Source organism: Zootoca vivipara, chromosome Z (assembly GCF_963506605.1).
Source record: "Zootoca vivipara chromosome Z, rZooViv1.1, whole genome shotgun sequence".
NCBI lineage: Eukaryota > Metazoa > Chordata > Lepidosauria > Squamata > Lacertidae > Zootoca > Zootoca vivipara.
Window position 1 is genome coordinate 16,178,799 of NC_083294.1, and position 20,697 is coordinate 16,199,495.

At 46.6% G+C, this 20,697-nt stretch overlaps 1 protein-coding gene across 2 annotated transcripts in view; it reads right to left on the bottom strand.

Moving 5' to 3' along the window:
- Positions 1-20,697, bottom strand: part of VAV2 (vav guanine nucleotide exchange factor 2) — a 154,232-nt gene that overhangs the window by 18,997 nt on the left and 114,538 nt on the right. For both annotated transcript variants that reach the window (XM_060270532.1, XM_035113127.2), the window contains exons 4-12: positions 19,437-19,508; positions 15,004-15,106; positions 12,136-12,234; positions 10,172-10,240; positions 9,520-9,620; positions 7,863-7,962; positions 6,726-6,821; positions 4,303-4,371; positions 257-343 (exon numbers count right to left, since the gene is read on the bottom strand). In XM_060270532.1, coding sequence (XP_060126515.1) covers positions 257-343; positions 4,303-4,371; positions 6,726-6,821; positions 7,863-7,962; positions 9,520-9,620; positions 10,172-10,240; positions 12,136-12,234; positions 15,004-15,106; positions 19,437-19,508 — 796 coding nt within the window. The remainder of the gene's footprint in view (positions 1-256; positions 344-4,302; positions 4,372-6,725; positions 6,822-7,862; positions 7,963-9,519; positions 9,621-10,171; positions 10,241-12,135; positions 12,235-15,003; positions 15,107-19,436; positions 19,509-20,697) is intronic.

The window sequence follows — 20,697 nt, forward strand, 5'->3', positions numbered from 1 at the left end:
GAAGGTCCAAAGTCCAATCCCCAGGTGCATCTCCAGGTAGGGTTAGGAATGTCCCTTCCTGAAACCCTGGAGAGCCATTGCTGCCAGTCAGTGTGGGCAACACTGAGCTAGAGGGACCAAGAGTTGATTCAGCATAAGGCAGCTGCTTCCTTTGTTCCTATTTAATCCATCCCTCTATTCAGAACTATGAGGACTAGACTCTCAATTTATTTTTTAGGGGAACAGCATTCAGAAGGTCGCCAGAATTTTATCTCACCAAGTTTTCTATGGAACTCTGAAATTCACTTATTTTCTTTAACGTCTCCTTGTCCCGCTTGACTTCGTTTATATACATGGCCAAGTCCTGAAAAAATGAAACACACACACACACACACACACACACACACACAGCTGGCTGTAACATTGTGATCTGGCAGAATCAGCTGAGAGCCATCAACACAATAAGAAACAGTGGTGGACAGGCACACATACACTGGCTTTGGGGTTGCCCCGTTCAGAGTTTTTCCAAAGGATCAGTTCAGAGAAGGGCTATTCCAAGACACTGGGATGCCCCACAGCACCTAGAAGATGCCATCCCCAGAATCCCTTGCAATGCTGGAGGGATGGCCACAGGTGGGGGCATAAGACAGCATTGTTTTCTATTTTGTATGCAACACTGATTCCAATCACTTGCAGTGTATCTTCCTATTCACCTCACTGCCTGCTGCAGCAAAATTATGTAACTTATACCATTTGCATTGTCCTTTAAAGTGGTTTACAAAAAGATGAAACAAATTATCAAGAAAATAATAATAATTTAAAACTTTCAAAAAGGTTAAAATAGCAGCAGACTAAAAACAGATCAAAACTCACATAAACTTCCTAAACATCTGGGTTTGTTTGTCTATGAGCAAAAATGTTTTCAGAGGGTACCCGAAAGAGTACAGGCAAAAGCACCTGCCTGGAGTCACTAGGAAGGGAGTTCCAAAATATAGGTGCTGCTGTACTAAAAGCTCAATTTCTTACAAATTTGGGATGGGTATTACATGGTCCCTCTAACAGGGCCAGTTCTGATCAAAGCAGCCAAGTGGGTACATAGAAGGTGAACTGGACCCAAGTTGTCATGGGCTTCATATACTAATTACTTAATTTATGTCATCATTATGTTACTGCACCCCACGGATTTCAGTGGCAAAGGAAGTGCAATTAATGGTGTCCAGTGCTAGTCCTGCTCAGAGCAGACTCATTGACATTCATGGGCATGGTGAACTTCATTTAATGCAACCCAATTGGTGGTGGTGGTGGGGAAACGTAATCAATTATGTATCATTTGCAAACTGAAAGTAGCCAGAACAGCAAATGCTGATTATATTTGATGGATTGATCTCTGTTCTAGACATGGGATGAATAAGCAAACATCAGCAATTGCTGCTCCCATTTCCATGGGAATTCTTAGTCATAGGGTCCTCTTGAATGGAGCTGTGGTGCTTTTAATGTGGTGCAGTTCAAAATTGATGAGATTTGTGCGGTGGTTAAAGGGCTGGGACTCCCAGGAGTCAGGACATACTAGGGTTCAAACCCCCCACTCAGCCTGACAGGTGCTCACAGGGTGGTCTTGCACCAATCACTGTTTCACTTTCTATTTTTCAGCCCAGTCTACCTTACAGGGTTGTTTGTGAGGGAAGAACCGGGGGGGGCACATAATGCTGCCTTGAGCAACTTGAGCAACCCAATAAATGTAAAAAAAAAAAAACCAACCCAGTCCCCCAAATGTGCACACTGCAACGGGGCCTGCTTTGCATTTTACATGGCACCGCCGAAATTTCATGCAGAAAACACATGCAGCATGGTGGTGTCCCTCACCACACTTGCATGTGAGAATGCCCACTGGCAGCTTGTGATGACCTGCATAGAATGTTCAGGGGCGTTTTAAGGTTTGCCATTGTGAGAAATGCAATCGCTGAGCAGAAGGGAGCCCTTGGTCACAGTGCTGCAAATCCCCTGGTGGGCAGGAGAGGGCAGCAGATAGAAAAGGCTGAGGAAGAGAGCAGCACATTTGTTTTCTGTTCCGTTGTGTGTGTGTGTGTGTGTGTGTGTGTGTGTGTGTGTGTGTGTGTGTCGGCATACACCACCAGAAACAAATTAAACAGACACACTTGTGAGCCCGAGCGCTCATGCAGAGAACAGGCTGCCCGTTGCATCCCTGTGCAAACTTTGACAGGCTCTAATCCAGGCTTCCTCAACCTTGGCCCTCCAGATGTTTTTGGCCTACAACTCCCATGATCCCTAGCTAGCAGGACCAGTGGTCAGGGGTGATTGTAGTCTCAAAACATCTGGAGAGCCGAGGTTGAGGAAGCCTGATCTAAGCTTTGCCTCTCCCCTGCAGTGCATACATATTTGGGGGAGGAGTCATTGGTGCTTATTTTTGTCCCAAGGGGAGGAAAGAGAGGAATCTGAACATTCTGAAGAGCTGCCCAGTAGAAGAACCTGCCTTCACATGATGCTGCCGCATATTGTCAGTGCTCTGGGATAACCTTCCCTGCAAATCAGCATCTCGTGCAGAGACACTGGGAAGAAATGTAGGCAGCTCTTGCCGTAAGATTGTAATGCAGCCTTCAACAACCTGTCCTTCTCCACATGTTTTGGACTACAACTCCCATCAGCCAGTCAGGGATGATAGGAATTGCTGTCTGCAAAATCTGGAGGGCCCCATGTTGGCAGCCTCTCCTCTAATGTATCTTTAGAATGTGTGCATGGTGTGTGTGTGTGTGTGTGTGTGTGTGTGCACGTGTGTGTGTGTGCACGTGTTCGTGCGTGTGTGCATACCACTTCTTTTCATAGTCTCCCACCTCCTCCATCTCCTCCCCCCCAAACACACTTTCTGCCCTGTCAGTCCAGATTAAATCAGAGGGATGGAGACTTTCCCAAGACAAGCCCTGGGGGTGCTGACCTTCCGCAGCTTCCCCAACATAAGGAAGATTAATCCCTGGCTGAAGTGACAGTGCTTGTTAAGGGTCACACAGTCCCAGGGTTTCAAACACTGAGTGGCAGCAACAGTTAGCAAGGCAAACAAGACCCAAGGCATAATGGAGTGAGCCAAGAGTTGCCTGTGGCCACCATCTCCTTGCATTCCAGGAAGTGGCTTATTTCAGGGAAGGTTCGGGAATCCAGGGAGAGCTTTCAAACCATGTTTTGAGGGACCTCAAGGGCTTTTCAGGGGTCAATCAAAGGTTCAGAATGTCAGGGAAATATGCCCCCAAAGGTATTTGTCTAGGATCTGATGACTTCCCAATGTGCAGCCTTAGGAGCCTCTCTTCATATCAGGGGATGCCACCTCCAAGGAGAGCCAGCAAGATCCCTCCCTCTTTCCCTATTAGACACCTACTGAAGACCTTTGTTTCATTTCAAGAGGCTTTTAAATATTTCATAGAATCACAGAATCCTAGAGTTGGAAGGCCCCGAAGGATCCTAGTCTAACCCCGTTCCAAAGACAAATCACAAAAATATTGATTGCTTTTAGGGATTTCATGGACCACTGCATTTAAAGTGACATATTTTGCTGTGGCTTTTTTTTTATAAAAAAATTGAGTATTCATTGGAATCCATTGGCAGATGCTCAGTGGAGTCAGTGTCTTTGTTGGAAATGTTTAATATTATCTTACTGTTGTTTAGATATTTTAACTAACTGGGATCATTGGACAGGCTTTAACTATTGATGTCTTAATTGACCTCGAATAGAAAATTTTTACAATAACATCTGTATTATTAAAAGGAGTTACTCCTTTGGATTGGAGCATGGTGCTTTGAAAGGAATTACTGTAGCATTTAGACTGTTTCTGTGATGGTTTTTCAACTTGCATTGTTTCCTGTTTTGCTTTGAGCTGCTTCAGTGTGGAAACTCAGCAGAGAAAACCATAACTTGATGCAGAGGTGAACAGAACTTCAGCTTGGAAAAGAGAAACAGATACGATTGACAGATTAAGTTGACAGATCGAACTTTGGGACTGTGAACTTTGGAGTATGGAAGCCTTTCAGCTGGGTCCATCTGGTCCAAACTCCTGTCCTCACAGTGGCCAACCAGAAAAAGCCCACAAGCAGGACCTGAGCACAAGAGCTCCCCTCCCCTCCTGTGATTCCAGCAGCTGGCATTCAGAGTCACACTGCCTCCAACAGCGGAGGTCAAACACAGCCATTGTGACCCTCCATGGATTGCTTATCAGAATATCTGGAACTCTGGAAGATTAGGAACAAGTGTGACTTTGAAACAATACAAGGACCCCCACCCCTATACCTGGTAAAATAAAATAAAATTGGGGCTCCTACCTGCATCGCTTCCAAGGCTTCCTTGAGCTGCTGCTTTTCTGGCCGATCCGGCGAATGGCTGAGAAGCTCCTGAAAGGAAACTGCAGCATGTCAGAGGCATGTTGATGTCTCGCTCCATCCCACAGTATGAGCCTCACATTGGAAGTCAGCATCAGTGGCAAACTTTCTGCAGCCACACCATCACCGGCAGCAGGGGAGTGGGGGGTGATGACTCTACCTCCACTGTGTATTGCTGCGAACCAGAAGCCTGTTACAATCATCCAGCAAGTAACCCATGAGGGGTGTGTTGTGGCAGCCCAGTGAACCCAGAGCTAACAGAAGGAATTTCATGCACCAGCAAATTATTTGCAGGTTTCTTTCCCCATCAGCTAATTGACCCTCCTTGCAAAACAGTGAGGATCAACAAGCCCATGCTTCACAAAGGCTCCGTTGCATGGAGATGCTGGTGCAATTATTAACATTTAAAAAGACGAGCGAAAGAGGGTGGAGGGAATAAATGTGGGGAGGGGAGCTATGCATCCTTTCCTGGAAAAGGTGAGTAGCAGCAGCATAGCTCTTAATTGTGTCACACTAGGACCTGGGAGATCAGGGTTCAGTTCCCACTTTGCCACATGAAGCTCACTGGGTGACCTTAGCCTAGTTGCTGCCTCTTGGCTTAACCTACCTCACAGGGTTGTTGTGGGGAATTAATTGAGAAGTGGGAGGAACCATGTATGCTACCCTGAGCTCCTTGGAGAGATAGGTGGAATAGAAATGCAATGAATAAGAACTGCGTATAGAGCTTGATGACAGAAAAGGGACTGGGGTTTCAGTAAAGTCCCAGACGAAGCCCCAGAATCTATCTTCAACAGTCCCCCATGGATTTGCAGGGAACCCCCCTCCTGCTGACAATCTTGCAAGTCCACATAGCTTGTATTCTTCCTTATTGCAGAACAGAATCTGCTTGAACATGAAATACCCATGTCCTGACTGATCAGGCTCCACATTTGCACGAGAGGTATTGCTCTTGATCAAACAAGTGCCAATACAAGCCTCCACAGGCCTACCCTGCAGGGACAATTGGGGGCTGAGCATGCTGTGAAAGGGGATGCTGGGGGGGGCAGGGCTTACTTGCCCACCCTGCCTACCCATAGACACAGCTTCTGCATATTCAAGTAAGTGCCTCAACTCACCTTATGGGAGTTGTTGAGCTTTGCACAAGGGAGCTAGTATAACAGACTGTAGCTTGTGTGCACTGGGGACATCTTTCTCCAGGCAAACTCTGCACACACTGCTGCTCTCCTTCTGCCAACTTCAAACTCCTGTCTAACTTTCAGACTTCGCCAAACCTGCCCCTCAGGCTGGATATTGAACCAAGAGTGAGGTGGCAGCAGGGAGAGGAGAGGAGAGAAGAGGAAAGGAGAGAAGCGTTGTAGCTAAAGGCCACTCCAGAGAGGCCATCCGATGTGACCTATGCTGTCAGGCTGATCACATCACATCTGCCAATGTGGCACAGATCAAAATAGGGAGATGCCTGCATCATTCCTCTCCACATGCTGAGGGCCACAACCTTACTTCATCCAAAAGTCTACCTGCCACAGGACAAAGAAAACTCCATTTGCTTAGCCAGGGCTGTTTCAGAAGACAAAGGGCAGCAAATTTTTGCTGCCCATTGATCTGACAACTGAGGAAAACTGAAACACGTTAGTGACCTTTTCGATCTAAATGTTATTTCTTGTAGTTTTGCTTAATTGCTTTGACATCGATGAGTTTTAATTTTCTATTTGGTTTAATTTTCTGCCCTGAAGGGAACTGTAGATGTGGTAGAAGTTGCAACATCCATCAACTTGAGCCCTCTAATTAAAGGTGTGGAACAACACCTGCAGTCCTGGGTTCAGACAAGGGATATCTGGCTCTGAATCCCTGGGAAAAAGCCCGACCTGCAACCAAGTGTTTCAATCATGGGTGTGTTTCCCTGCTCTTAAGAGATTTTAGCCGACTATACTCTTTTCCGCGATACTCCTTTCCATTCCTCAATCAAATATCAATGCATACATCAAACAAATATGCTCTTCTACAGTTTCTACTGAAAGCCAGTGTGGTGCAGTGGTTAGTGTCAGACTAGGACCCGGGAGACCCGGGTTCAAATCCCCCACTCTGCCATAAAGCACACTGAATGTAATGTTGGGCTCAGTTACTGCCTCTCAGCCTAACTTACCTTACAGGGCTATTGTAGGCGTAAAATGAAGAGGGGGAGAATTGTTTACACCATCCTAATCTCGTTGGAAGAAATGTACGGTAATAATAATTGTGATGATAATAATATTCACAAGAAACATTTATCATTTTTTCTTGATTTGGTTTATATACTTTAATTTCCTTGCCCCACACACTGTAGCTGGAGGAATTTCTGCCCCTATCAGAATGCAGATGAACCCACTTACTTTTAATAAGAGGTGATACTTCAAAACTCTTTGCATTGGCACCACCAACAAGTCTTGCAGTTTAAACTTCCCATCCTGAACTTTCAGTGTACATTCCTGAAAGAGGGGGGAGAAAAGTGAGAATGCTTTAAAAAAGAAAGAAAGAAAATCTTTGTTTTCAAAAGACTGTATCACTTCAGGCTACTGTTAAGAAATTATCTAGTTTCAATTGCTCTGACTGTGGAAATCCAATTTGCATCTAAAAAACAGTGCCTAGACTATCAGGGATCAAAGCCGAGTTCTTCTTTCATTGATGGCCATTAACATGGAAGGCTTCAGAAGAAGAATAGGGCTGTCAATGGTGACTAGCCATGATGGCTATGCTGTACTTCTACTTTCTGAGGCCCAGTATACCTGAAGGAGCATCTCCACCCCCATCATTCTGCCAGGACACTGAGGTCCAGCTGCGAGGGCCTCCTGGCAGTTCCCTCACTGTGAGAAGTGAAGCTACAGGGAACCAGGCAGAGGGCCTTCTCGGTAGTGCTGCCTGCCCTGTGGAACCCCCTCCCATCAGATGTCAAGGAAATAAACAACTATCTGACTTTTAGAAGACATTTGAAGGCAGCCCTGTTTAGGGAAGTTTTGGATGTTTGATGGTTTATGCTTTATTATTATTATTATTAATAATATTCTGTTGGGAGCCACCCAGTGTCGCTGGGGAAACCCAGCCACATGGGCGGGCTATAAATATAAATATAACAACAAAACAACAACAACAACAACAACAACAACAACAACAACAACAACAACAACGCATCTGAATACCAGTTGATGGAAACCACAAAGTCTTGTGTTTGGGTCCTCCTTCAGGTTTCACATTATGGGCATCTGGTTGGTCACTGTGAGAACTGGACTAGTTGGGCCCTCTTTGGCCTGACTCTTTTCTTACGCTTTTTCTAGCTTTCTACTTGGAGAGATCTCCAGCAACTGGTATTCAGAAGCACATTGTCTCCAAAAAATGGAGGGAGAGCACAGCTGTTGTGGTTAGTGAGCCAATGACGACAATGAATTCATCTAATCCCCTTTCAAAGCCATCCAGGTTGGCCACCCACTTGCTGACCTCTCCCTGCACCCACCAAAAATGCTCAGCACAGTCACCTCGATTTTCTGCTGAACATCTTCCCGGTTGGCCATGAGGTGATTCAACGTGGTCTGTGCATATTCCATGTGGCTGCAGTACTCGCCGTATATCAAGAGCCTACAAGGAAGAAAAAGGGGAAAGGATTAACACATTTGACAACTGCTTTGACTCTCTGCTTGGCCCACTTTGGCATGGCCCACAAGTTAACGTTGGTGATGTGACGATCCCACTCCTGACACAAGTTTTAATATATTTTTACCTCTCCCTTCTCTCCAAAAGAGTCCCGTGCAGAGTACATACAATCCATGCGCTGGATTTTGGGGTGCATTCTAGGTTTTAAGATTCAGGCTGGGATTGCTCTAGCTCCAGCATCCACCTAATACAGTGGTCCCCAAACTTTGTGGAACCAAGTGGTTCCATAAACTGATCACCAGTGCCCACTAGCCTGGCACCTTCATTACACTCTTTTAGGCACTAGGCAAAAACTTTCCTCTTCAACCAGGCCTTTGGCTGGTTAACATCTTATACCCCTTTTAAATGGGCTCATAGGGCGGGGCCGGGAGAGCAGGGATTGTGGCTTTTTTGGTTTGTTTTTATTATGCATTTTGTGTTTTTATATTGTATTTTTATGCTGTGAACCTGAGATCTACAGATGAAGGGACGTATACAAATTTAATAATCAATAATAAAAATAATATCCTATCCTATAAAAAGCAATATTCAGAATAGTGGGCTGAAAAAAGGAAGGTTCTCCACCCTTGTGTGACCTAAAACTATTCAAAGGAGAAACCAGAAATATTAGCCAAAGCTTTGTATAAAACTGTTCCAGAATCTGGATTGTATAAAGGGTGGAACATCACACACACACACACACACACACACACACACACACACACACACACTTGGGTGGACCTTTACATAATATATTGCACTCTTCTTGCATCACCTTCTTCTTGTTCCAGCCAATTTGGCCACATGCTTTTATGTTGAAGCAGTTTTCCTTGGGCGGCTAGTTGAGGAAGATAATTGGAGCCTTTGCAATCTTTGTGCTGCCAAGCTTGACATGAATGCATTTTGGGGACGGAACTCCGAAGGAAGGCCAGGATTTCAGTGTCAAATGATTCGGACAGGGACAGCTGGCATCAGAGATCCACCGAAGTCCCTCCGAGAAGTTTCCAGCAGTCTTGCTGAAAACCTTCTTCGCTTCTCTAGAAATTCCTCCACAGCCAGAGCCTCTGGATTCCCACCAGGACACAAGTCCCAGCTCTTGAGATCTTTCACCAGATGTGGAACAGATTATGCATGGGGTCAAGAGAATCACCCATAGCACAGTTCGGGTGCCCCAGTGGGGTGTGTGCAGAATACGCCTGGTCTCATCCAAAGTTGTCCCCCCCCTTTTTTTGTTCCTGAAGGGGGTCGGATTATTAGCTGTGAGTAGAGGACCCTCGTGGATCCCTTCCAACTCTACAATTCTGTGACTGGGACTCCCACATCCTGCTTCCTTTGTGGTGGCATAAGACCTGGGTTGAAATACAGCGATCTGCCATCATTATGCCCCATGCGACTAATCATCTGGGGCTCTGAGAACACCTGAAGGAGGTTCCCTCAAATCCTTGCCATGTTCTCTCTCTCCCTCCACCAATTGCTAGTTTCCTTTCCTCCTTTTTCTTTTACCTTTCCTTGAATTCTAGAAACACTTTGGCCAAGCTGCTCCCTCCAGACATCATGGAAACATCGATGGCTCTCAGGAAATTAAAGTGGACTTTGATGAGGTCCTGGAAAAGAAAGAAAGGAAAGGGGAAGAGACATAGTACCCAAAGGTTATTCCCCCATTAAAACAGTGGTGGAGCTTCATGCTCCATCACCGGGGGGGGGGGGGCGAAGAGCAGGTGGGGGTTGGGCTGGCATGTTTCCCAGGGTGTGGTGCGCCACCCGCAGGGGTGTGGCACGCATTCTGGGGGTGTGGTACACCACCTGCAGAGGCGTGGTGCCCAGCGCGGGCAGGGGACAGCCACAATGGCACCCCACCGGGATCATGCTGCCGGGGGTGATGTGCTCCCCCCCCACTCCTCTTCCTCCGCCAGTGCCCACTTATGCAAAAGAGGATACAATATACTTATTATTTAGAAGCAAAAAAGCTCCACTCAGGCCACCATAATTAACCACTCAGGAACTCTTAAAAGGGAGTCCTTGTGTGTAAAGTGAATTATAAACTGCAGCAGGGTCAGACTTGAAGCCCAGGTTCCTTAAATCAAGGAACTAAATCTGCAGCTTGTATGAAGGATGGGAGAAGAGATTTAAAGGTCTGGATCTTAGACAACATTACCTCCAAGTTAATAAATATTGCTTCCATTTCTTGTAGAGTCAAAACCAGCCTCAATGGATTCATGTAGTTCTGCAAAAGCGAATCAGAAAAAGGTGGGAAGCATAGGCCACAACACCCAAATTCTACAGCAGGGGTGAGGGAGTCTAACATGGTCCTCTAAGCCTATCTGGCACGTGAAATTCCCAACAGGCCATGCTGCTCCGTCTCCCAAATTCGTGCTGCTCATCAGTCCTGCTCTGCAGTTTCCTCAGGTGATTTTGCCTGGCTGGAATGTGCCCTTGAATTGTGATCATGTCTCTTGCTTACCTGAATGGAGTGTGTGTGTGTGTGTGTGTGTGTGTGTGTGTGTGTGTGTGTATCTTTAGAAACCTAGGACTTGGAATATAGCTTACTGTACAAGGGTGAGAGCCATATCGTTTATTCTGCCACTTTTGTCTCTGGCCCCACCCGCCACTGTTGCATGGCCCTCAGAACACTGCCCACAAGGGAGTAAGAACTTAAGAGCCCTGCTGGATCAGGTCAAAGACCACCCAGTCTGGCATCTTGCTCTCACAGTAGCCAGCCAGATGCCCCAATGGGAAACCCGAAAGCAGGACCTGAGCACAACAGCAACACTCTCCTCACTTGAGATTCCCAGAAATTCAGAGGCAATGCTGCCTCCAAGAGTAGAGGCACAGCCACAAAAGAGCATGACTGCTAGATCACATCAAAGGCCCATCTAGTCCAGCACCCTGGTCTCACACTGGCTAACCAGAAGCCACAAACAGGACCAAAGTTGCAATAGCAACTCTCCCCTCCTGTGTTTTCCAGCAACTGGTATTCAGAGGTACCCTAAGCAAGGCTCTGTTGGATCAGGCCTGTGGCCCATCCAATAAAAAGCAACCTGCTCCCACAGTGGCCGACCAGATCATGTTATGGGAAGCTCACATGCAGGACCTGAGCACAAGAGCAACTCTTGCCCTAACTAAATATTCAGTGTACGAAACCTCTCTTTGTCCGTCCATTTGATATACTGTATATTCCTGTGTACAAGACTACTTTTTAACCCAGGAAAATCTTCTCAAAAGTCGGGGGTCGTCTTATATGCCAGGTCATATTTCTTTTACGGTGAGTATATCCCAAATTCGGTATTTTTTTCTTTAGCCAAGAAATAAAAAAGAAAATTTTAAGTAGAGCTAATTTCGTGTTTTAAATAACATTAATGTGTTTACACTGTTGCTTAATCACCAAAGGGGAATGCATTATGCTCCTGGAGTCATCATCTTTACATACGTGTGTGTGTGTGTGTGTGTGTGTGTGTGTGTGTGTGTGTGTGTGGTTTCAAACAATTCTGAAATGCAAAACCAAACCATAATTCATCAAAATGAATTAAAAGGCAGGGCTGGCAAGACGCGCCCTCCCCCAAGATAAATGGCCCTGCTCCCTTATCATTTGAAGGCCATCAAACGGAGGTAAGGGAAAGGGTCCTTATCAGAACGGTTGAGGAGCTCCTGCCCATCAGGAAGAGTAATGAGTCTGTTAAAAGCTGTCACTGGACTGGGCACGAGAGGGGGCTGGGACAAAGAAGAGCCTTTGCAGGAGGGGGGGGGACTTTTTGGCAGCAAGGACAGAAACACAAAACTCTCCCCCTCCTTTCACGATGCCTTCAGCTCCAGGGGGGGTTTTCCCATGGAAGGAGGGTGGTCTGGCTGTTTTAAAATCTCCCTCCCTCCCTTCCTTTCCATGTTTGTTTGTTTGCAGCATTTATCTCCCACCTTTTTCCTCCAATGAGCTTAAGGTGGTGCATAGGTGGGTTAGGCCGGAAGAAGGAGAGGGGGAGATGGGGGGGGGGAGAAAAAGAGACTGGCCCACAAGGTCATACCTATTCCCTATTGTCAAAATTTTGATTGTAAGATCCCCATCGTAGAGCCCAAGCGTCAAATATACTGACATATGTAATGTAGCAATTTGCACATGACATTCACCTTTTCTATGTCTTCGAGAGTCTTGTAGTATTTGGCCTCAGTTTCCTGGATTTCTAGCAAACAGCAATTCCTTTTGTCATCTTCTGTCATGCCCATTTTCTAGAGGGGGAAATATAAACACCGGCATGTTGGCATGTCTAAGCTGCTCGTTTTGATCTGAACTCAACAGAATGGAACTTAGGGATACCTTCAGGTGGGCAAGGGAAGCTGTTTCATGCAGAGCCAGACCACTGGACTGTCTATGCTATCAGGCAGCAGCAATCCAGGGTTTCAGGCCGGGGGTGGGGGGGCGCAATTCCAGCCCTGCCTGGAGATGCCATTGGGGATTGCACTGGGGCCACCTGCATGCAAAGCAGATGCTCTACCACTGAGCTATGGCCCTTTCACTGAAAAGTAAGATTAAAATAGGAATGAAGGAATCTGCCTTATCAGACCACAGTATAATGCAATCATCAGTAGCTTTGACTAGCTAGACACACATGGGGCAGGACATTCCCAGAAGCAGCTCCTGGATTAGGACTTGCCAGCCTTCATAGGCCCATGGGAAGATTTGGATTTTGGAGAGACTGCTCTGGGCACTATTTCCTTTGGTCACTTCTACCCCACCCCAGCACCCCCAAACCAGTCCTTCTCTTGCATGCATAGGTGCCAAGTTCTGGATTGAAAAATCAGGGATCAGCAGCGCCGCGGCACCGGATGTCGCTTCTACGCACTTCCGGACATGCGTAGAAGCGACTTCTGATGCCGCTGTGCCCATTTCCAAAATGTCCGCAGCACCAGAAGTCGCTTCTACGCACTTCTGGACATTTTGTCCGGAAGTGCGTAGAAGTGACTTCCGGTGCTGGCGTGGCACCAGAAGAACACGGCCGCCGGCAGGAGCTCTGTAATCCGGGGGAATACAGGGTATTTTGCCATTTGGGACACCTGCGGGAAACGGTAAGAAAATACAGGGGTTTCCCAGGGAAAACGGGGTACTTGCCAGCTATGCAGCTGAACGCACTCCACTTTCCCAAGGGATCTGGGTAAAAGTTGGACCCAGTAGAATTAATCTCAGCCGTGAAAATATAGGGTTACATGAGGAAATGGGAAAGAGAGTCACTCTGCCAACTTCCTCCTTCAACTTTATGTGCTCTTTAAGGGAGAAAATGATAGCTACCCTCACCACTTCATGGCTAAGAGGGCAGTTGCAGGATGTGCTGCAGCTTTTACTGCAGCCCCTTATTGTCCTATCACATTCTAAGTGTATGAATGTATGCTTGTTTTGTTTTAATACTGTCTTATGCTAACCAATGAATTGTTTTACTTATTGAGGTGTAAACTGCTTTGTAACCTATTGGGTGGGAAAAATAAAATAAAATAAATCAGTTCATAAATAAATAGCCAGATCTATGCATGTTCCAAATGAGGCACAAAAGGCACCTGAGATGTCCATTTCCAAGCATGCAAACCTGGGCTTGGGACCATAGCACATGCAATGGATAAAAACTCTTTTCACTTATAGCCGGGAACACTTACCTGCATATATCTGATCTGAAGCATGGAAGGGATACACAGGAAAAATCAAGAAGGGTTTCATGAATGAAATCACCTGTTTCGTTTGGAATTCTAAAAATGCTTTTGCTGCACATTGTGGGGATAAGTTACAAAGGCTTGCAAAGCCTATGTCTTAGGTATACTCATGCCATAGGGGTTGCATCTAGCCCAGCTTCCTGTCCTCACAGTGGCTAACCAGATGCCCCTTAAGGGAAGCCCACAAGCAGGACCTGAGCACAAAAGCACTCTTCCACTCATGCAGTTTCTAGCAACTGGTATTCAGAAATTACTACGTCCAACTGGAGGCAGAGCAGAGCCATCATGGCTAGTAGCCATACGAAAGCCCTCTCCTCCTCCATGAATTTGTCTGATCCATGGTTTAACTATGCTCTGTGTGAATAAGGACTTTATCTGTCCTAAATCTTCCAACATGCAGCTTCATTGGAAGTTGTCCACCTGTTCTAGTGTTATGAGAGGAGAGGAAAACTTTTCTCTGTCTACTCTCCATCCACAATCTATAAACTGAAAAGTCCCAAACTCCTCACTTTTGAAAGCAGCAGACTATGCATGACTTTTAACACACAGCTCAAAAAAAAGGGGAAAGGTGCCCCCTGGGAGCAGAAAATCAGGGCCTCGATTGCAAATGTCTGTAAACACTTGCCAGAATCTAAAAATACTCTCAGGAGAAGACGTGCAGCTGACTAATTGAGCCACCCACCCATCCCAACTTTCTCAGCCTCAAGAGAGAAGATGTGACAGCCAGCCAGGGCAGATTGTCATCTGCTTGCTATTTTTATGCCTCCCTCACACATTTATCTCTCTCTCCCCCTTGCAGAAGGCACTCCCCATACTCCAGATGACCTCCCAAAATGTTTTGTTTCCCCATTTAAAAAGTGGCAGAAGTGAAGGTTTAGTGTGCAGGATGACCCCAAAGAGAGGGAGGAAGAAGCTGCATTTCAAACAATAACAAAAATAACTTTTGGGTGTGGGTATGTCATTGGTCATGGGAATAAGAGACACACACCCCATTACAAGTGGCACATAAGAATAATTCTGCATTGGTAAGAAAACAGTATTTTAGTGTGGAAGCACCCACACTATCACTGATCTATTATCCATCACTGATCCACACTATCACTATCACTGACCTACGGCCCTTCCCCCAAATCATTCAAGTGACTATCCACCACCACCACAATTCTATTCAGATTGCCACCCTCCTGATATTCAGTTCTAAAAACAGTAGCTAAGGGGACCACCCCAAAAAGTTATGAGGCTGAGGCCTTTCCTTCCATTGTCATTTGAGCATGCTCAGGCCTTCAATGATGCCCTCACCATGGGCTGCTGGACTTCCACTTTGATAATATCTTCGTAGATGTCATCCCCTTCATCTTCACATGGGACGCAGTCATAGATGTCTTCCCCCAGATCGTGCTCGCTGGAACAAAACAAACAAGGGTCGTTTAGTGCATCAAAAGAAACAGAGGAGGCCACGCTCATGGTTAAGTGTAAAAAGTCGCACAGAAAATGTTAAATAAATAAAAGGTGGTTACGTGAACTGCAGCATGACGACAGCCATACATTTTTATGTATATGGGGGGAAACCAAATGGTTAAACATATACAGTATTTGCCTGAATATAAGCTGCACCCAAATATATGCCACACATTTGAAATTTGGGGGGGGGGGCAATACCTGAATATAAGCCACTCCCTTAAAATTCCGCAGGCACTCATACCCATTCCGTTTTACCATATGTCTGTTTCAGCAGCGATATTGTAGAATATGAGAGATTTTACTTTCTTGGGTTCTATGATCACTGCAGATGGTGACAGCAGTCACGAAATTAAAAGACGCCTGCTTCTTGGGAGAAAAGCAATGACAAACCTAGACAGCATCTTAAAAAGCAGAGACATCACATTGCCGACAAAGGTCCATATAGTTAAAGCTATGGTTTTCCCAGTAATGATGTATGGAAGTGAGAGCTGGACCATAAAGTAGGCTGATCGCCAAATAATTTATGCTTTTGAATTATGGTGCTGGAGGAGACTCTTGAGAGTCCAATGAACTGCAAAAAGATCAAACCTATCCATTCTGAAGGAAATCAGCCCTGAGTGCTCCCTGGAAGGACAGATCCTGAAGCTGAGGCTCCAATACTTTGGCCACCTCATGAGAAGAGAAGACTCCCTGGAAAAGACCCTGGTGTTGGGAAAGATTGAGGGCACAAGGAGAAGGGGATGACAGAAGACGAGATGGTTGGACAATGTTCTCGAAGCTACGAACATGAGTCTGACCAAACTGCGGGAGGCAGTGGAAGACAGGAGTGCCTGGCGTGCTATGGTCAATGGGGTCACGAAGAGTCAGACACGACCAAACGACTAAACAACATTGTAAAAAAAGCCCATTTTTGTAAGGTCACGTATTTAAGCCGAACTTTAACTTTTCACGGTTGGAATTGGGGGGGGGGGAGTGTGGCTTATATTCAGGCCAATACGGTAAATAAATCTTGTAGATGGGCAACCTTCTGCATGCAGCATGCCAAGGGTGGGCAGAGCCATAGGCAAACATGGACAGAGCAACAAATGTGCCTCTTGGCTTTGTACGGTAGGCTACATTCTACTACATTCTAGCTGTGTATAAGCCAGAGCTTTCTACACATGCACACACAACACAGCAACATCTCTCAGATGTTGAGATGGGCACAAGGGGCCCTCTTCATAGGTCCTCCACCCTCAGAGGCTGGGGGCAGGGTGGCCCAGGGGGAGAGGGCCTTGTCTGTGGTGGCCCCTAAGTTGTAGACCTCCCTTCTCACAGAGGTATCAGTGTATGGCCAATGCATGCCTTGGTCTTTGGCACCTGAGGTATATGTGTTTTAGGATGCACCTTATTTTGTTATTTTAATCAGTTTTAAGGTGTTTTTAATCTTGAGTTTCAATTTTTAACCAGCGCTGGGATCTTAGGGTGAAGGGCAAATAATAAATTGTAACAACAACAACTCTCCATACAGACAAGCAAGAGGCATCATCATAGTTCAAGGCTGAACATCTGCACATGTATTTGTCCTGGAAGACAAATTTTATGCTTGGTAATTATTATTATTTTTAAATCAATAAAGCTTGTAATCCATCATTCATTCAATAAAGGTTCAAGATTTGCCTGGCAGAAGTCATTGAGGAGAGCACAGAGTAGGACTCATGGGGAGGGGGGGTGGATTGGGAAGGGGAATAGCCTAGGAACACTCCCAAGGGCCAAATAGAGAAGTCTAGAGAGCTGCATTCATTCTCTTGGCTTATGTTTCTCCCAACTCTGCTATATATCCAGAATTCATAGAAGGGGGCTTTTGAAGAGCATTTTTAGGGAAATCAAATTTGCTTAGTCTCCAGATTCTGTCTCCTAGCCATCATTCCTGCACTGCAGGGAGTTGAAGTAGGGTCCCTTTGGGTCCCTTCCAACTCTGCACTTCTATGATTCTGTCCAGCAGTTGCCAAAACCCAATGTGGGGACCCACACCTTCCGGCAACTTCCGCAGCAGGCGCTCAGCGACTTCTGATAGCAAAGGTTGGCTTTGAAAGCAAAGGTTGGCTTTGAACTCGGGATGTGAGCTTTGGCCTCCTGCTGAGTTTAAAGAGGGCACTGGCAGAAATTGCCTTTCTCTCCCTCCTCCTCCATTGCCACCAGCTCTCTTTGCAGTGAAAAATGGCACTTTGCCTTGCAAGCTGAGGCTCTGTGAGAGCTCTTTAAAAACAAAAACAGCTAGAAAGCGTTGGCTGGAAAAAAGACTCTCTGTCACACCCATTCCCTAGCTGTTTGTTAGGGGAATGATGGTCTCTAATTGTCCAAATTATTTAGGGAGTATGAGGGTCATATCTGCCCAGCCATGATGAAGCTGATATTTACTCCTACTCCTTTTCCTAGCCCCACCTGGAGATGCCATTTGGGGATTGAACTTGGGACCTTCTGCATGCAAAGCAGGTGCATTACCACTGAGCTATGACCCTTCCCCATTCACGGAAGACACAAGTGGGGAGGGGTAGAGATAGAGATCACCCGGGCAGTCATTCTCCATGACTGTCCAGGACAGAGGACATGGCTTTTCCCAAATCATGAGGGCCAGACAGAGAGGTCTGGAGGGCTACCCTTGCAGCAAACCAGGGGTAGGGACTCTTCTGCACTCCTGATCTTGTGCAACTACAACTCCCATCAGCCTCAGCAAGCATGGCCAGGGATGATGGTAGGAGTTGTGGTTCAGCAACATTTGGAGGGATGCAGGTTCTCCACACCTGCAGCAAACCAATCCACTCCAGTGAGATCAACGAGTCTGCTGTGAAATAATTTCAGTTGCTGGTTTGGTAGTGGTAGATCTGAGCAGCATGTAAAGCCAGCCTTTGCTAATAGCTTAAGAACCTCCTGTGTGTATGTGTTTATGGACTTCCTGGATGCTGCTGCCTCTGTTTGGTCACTTGCAGCATCCCCCTTTCTGTGCATCGCAACCCGCTCTTTTTGCAAAGGACAGCAACCGGGATGGGCTGTCAACTCTGGTTACATAGCAACCCAGCAATGATCGTTTTAGCATTTTGCCGCACCACACAGCACAGCCGTGGGTGAAGCAGCGCATCTCAGCTTGTCACTTGGGTTATTGTAGGGGACACAGCATTGGCAGGGGTGGGGTGGGGGTATATCACACACACACACACACACACACACACACACACACACAACCTAACCTAACACAATTTGGCTTTATGCTTGGAATGCTGGGAACTTTATATAAGTTACGGCGGTCAGCCCTTGAAAACTACTTCATACGCTCAGCTCCGGAACTGATCTACAGGAGAGCAAGCCAGCTAGCACTGCTGACAACCATCTTCATCAGGCTCCTCCCTCAACCATCATCCACAGCAGCTGTTCCATCAGGCTGCATGACAGGGAGAAAGAGGGGACCAGGGTGGGTGGGGAGGGGGCTTCTTTCTTGCCAAAACACCAGTAACATTCGGCTCCTCTCCTTGAAATCTGCAATTCCAGCTATCTATTACAAGAACTTGGGAATGAAGGAAGAATCAGAGCAGCGGCATACCCAGGATCAAAATTGGGGGGGGCAAGGGGCGGGGCAAGGGGCGGGAGGGGAGGGGCCACAGTGGGAATGTGGGTGGGGCTACATTGCCTGCGCCGCCCAGCTCTTCCGAGGAGGCGGCCCCAGGCTCCCGCTCCCGGTGCGAAGCTCCAGAGGCGCGCGGGGAACGTGAGCCTGTGGCTGCCTCCTCCGCTTATGCTCCCCGCTCCTGCTTAGCGCTCCTCCGGGAGCGGGAGCCTGGGGCTGCCACGCCTGCGCTCCTCAGCTTTTGCTTCTAGGGGGGCAATTGCCCCCTCCTGCCCCCCTGCCTACACCCATGCATTTCATTGTGATCTGGGGTCCTGAAGGAGAGGCCGGGTTAGAGACCTGCTACTATTTTTGCAACTGGGGCCCTGTCTCCAGCACCTTACAGCTGCCCAAGCAGAGTGAAAGGAGCTGAATCAGCCACTGAGAATCAGGTCCTTGGGTCACTCTGGAGAAGGTGCATGGGAAGAAGACAAATGCTCATGAGGGTGTGAAGCAGGGCTAGGAAGAGATGTGGCATGGGGATAAGAGTGTGTGGCTTGGGAGAATCCAAGGAAAAGGGAAGGAGGAGTGGAGGGCCATGGGCCTGAGGTTCCCCACTCCTATGCCCAAATAAAAAAATCAGGAACAAATAAAATCCCATGGCAGAATCCATTATTTGGTAGATACTTACTCAGCCAGCTCTTCCAGGCTCCTATAGACATCATCATCATTTTCTCCTCTGGTCTCCTCTGAAGGGAATGGCCTGGAAAGTAAAGGATGGGAGGGTGGGGAGATACAGAGAAAGTGTTAAGTCTACTAAGAATAAGAGTTGGGAAGACCTGGAAATATGAGAACATCTGCTTTATGTTCTTTTCAAAAACAGGATAAGGCAAGCAAGGAATGCAAATGTGATCAATGCTGCTTCTGTGATATGCAGGTTAGAGTGGTCTGGAGAATGAACTTTTGGTTCCTATTCAGAGCCTCTGTATTCATGGAGACTAAAACCATCAATGGTAAGGGGCCTTATGGAGACCCAGTGTGGTGTGGTAGTTAAGAGTGCTAGATTAGGACATGGGAAATCAGGGTTCAAATCCCTACTTAACCATGAAGCTCACTGGGTGACCTTGGGGCTAGTCGCTGCCTCTCAGCCTAACCTAGCTCACAGGGTTGTTATGGGGATTACAGGAAGATGGGGAGAGCCATGTGACCACCTTGAGATAATTGGAGAATAAGGTGAGATAGCAATGCAATTAATAATAAAACAAGTAATAAATAACAATAATACCAGCTGCTGGGAATCATAAATGAGGAGAGCTGCTGTTGCACTTAGGTCCTCATTGTGGGCTTCTCAGTGGAGCATCTGGCTGGCCTCTGTGAGGTACAGGATACTAAACTAGATGGGCCTTTTGGCACATCTTATGTTCTGAATGACACCAAATTCATGTCATTACATGGAAGAAGAAAATGTCAACTGTGCTAGATATACAGGAAGAGATCAGAATTTTAAGATCCCCCATGACTCACTTTCCTGAACAAATAATGCAGTTTTTCATTGCCTAACATTTCTGATGAATGCTGAACCACTTTCAAGGATTCTCGGGGTTAATAGTGTAAGAGGAGACCTGCCGGATCAGGGCAATGGTTCATACAGACCAGCATCTTGTTCTTACAGTGGCCAACCAGATGCCTATAACCAGTGAAGAACTCAGACTGCCCCTCGTAGGTGAAGCCCAGGACCCAACAGTTTGTGAAATCACCTCCCCCATCAAAAGAAATTACGCAGGCAGTTGCAAACTGCTTTGGCATCATCACCATTCTTTTCTTCTTATTTTTTAAAAGCACTTTGTTATCAGGGGGTAGCACTCTCTCTCTCTCTCTCTCTCTCTCTCTCTCTCTCTCTCTCTCTCTCGTCCAATGTGTTTAGCTTCAGAGGAGTACATGTCCACCACCAT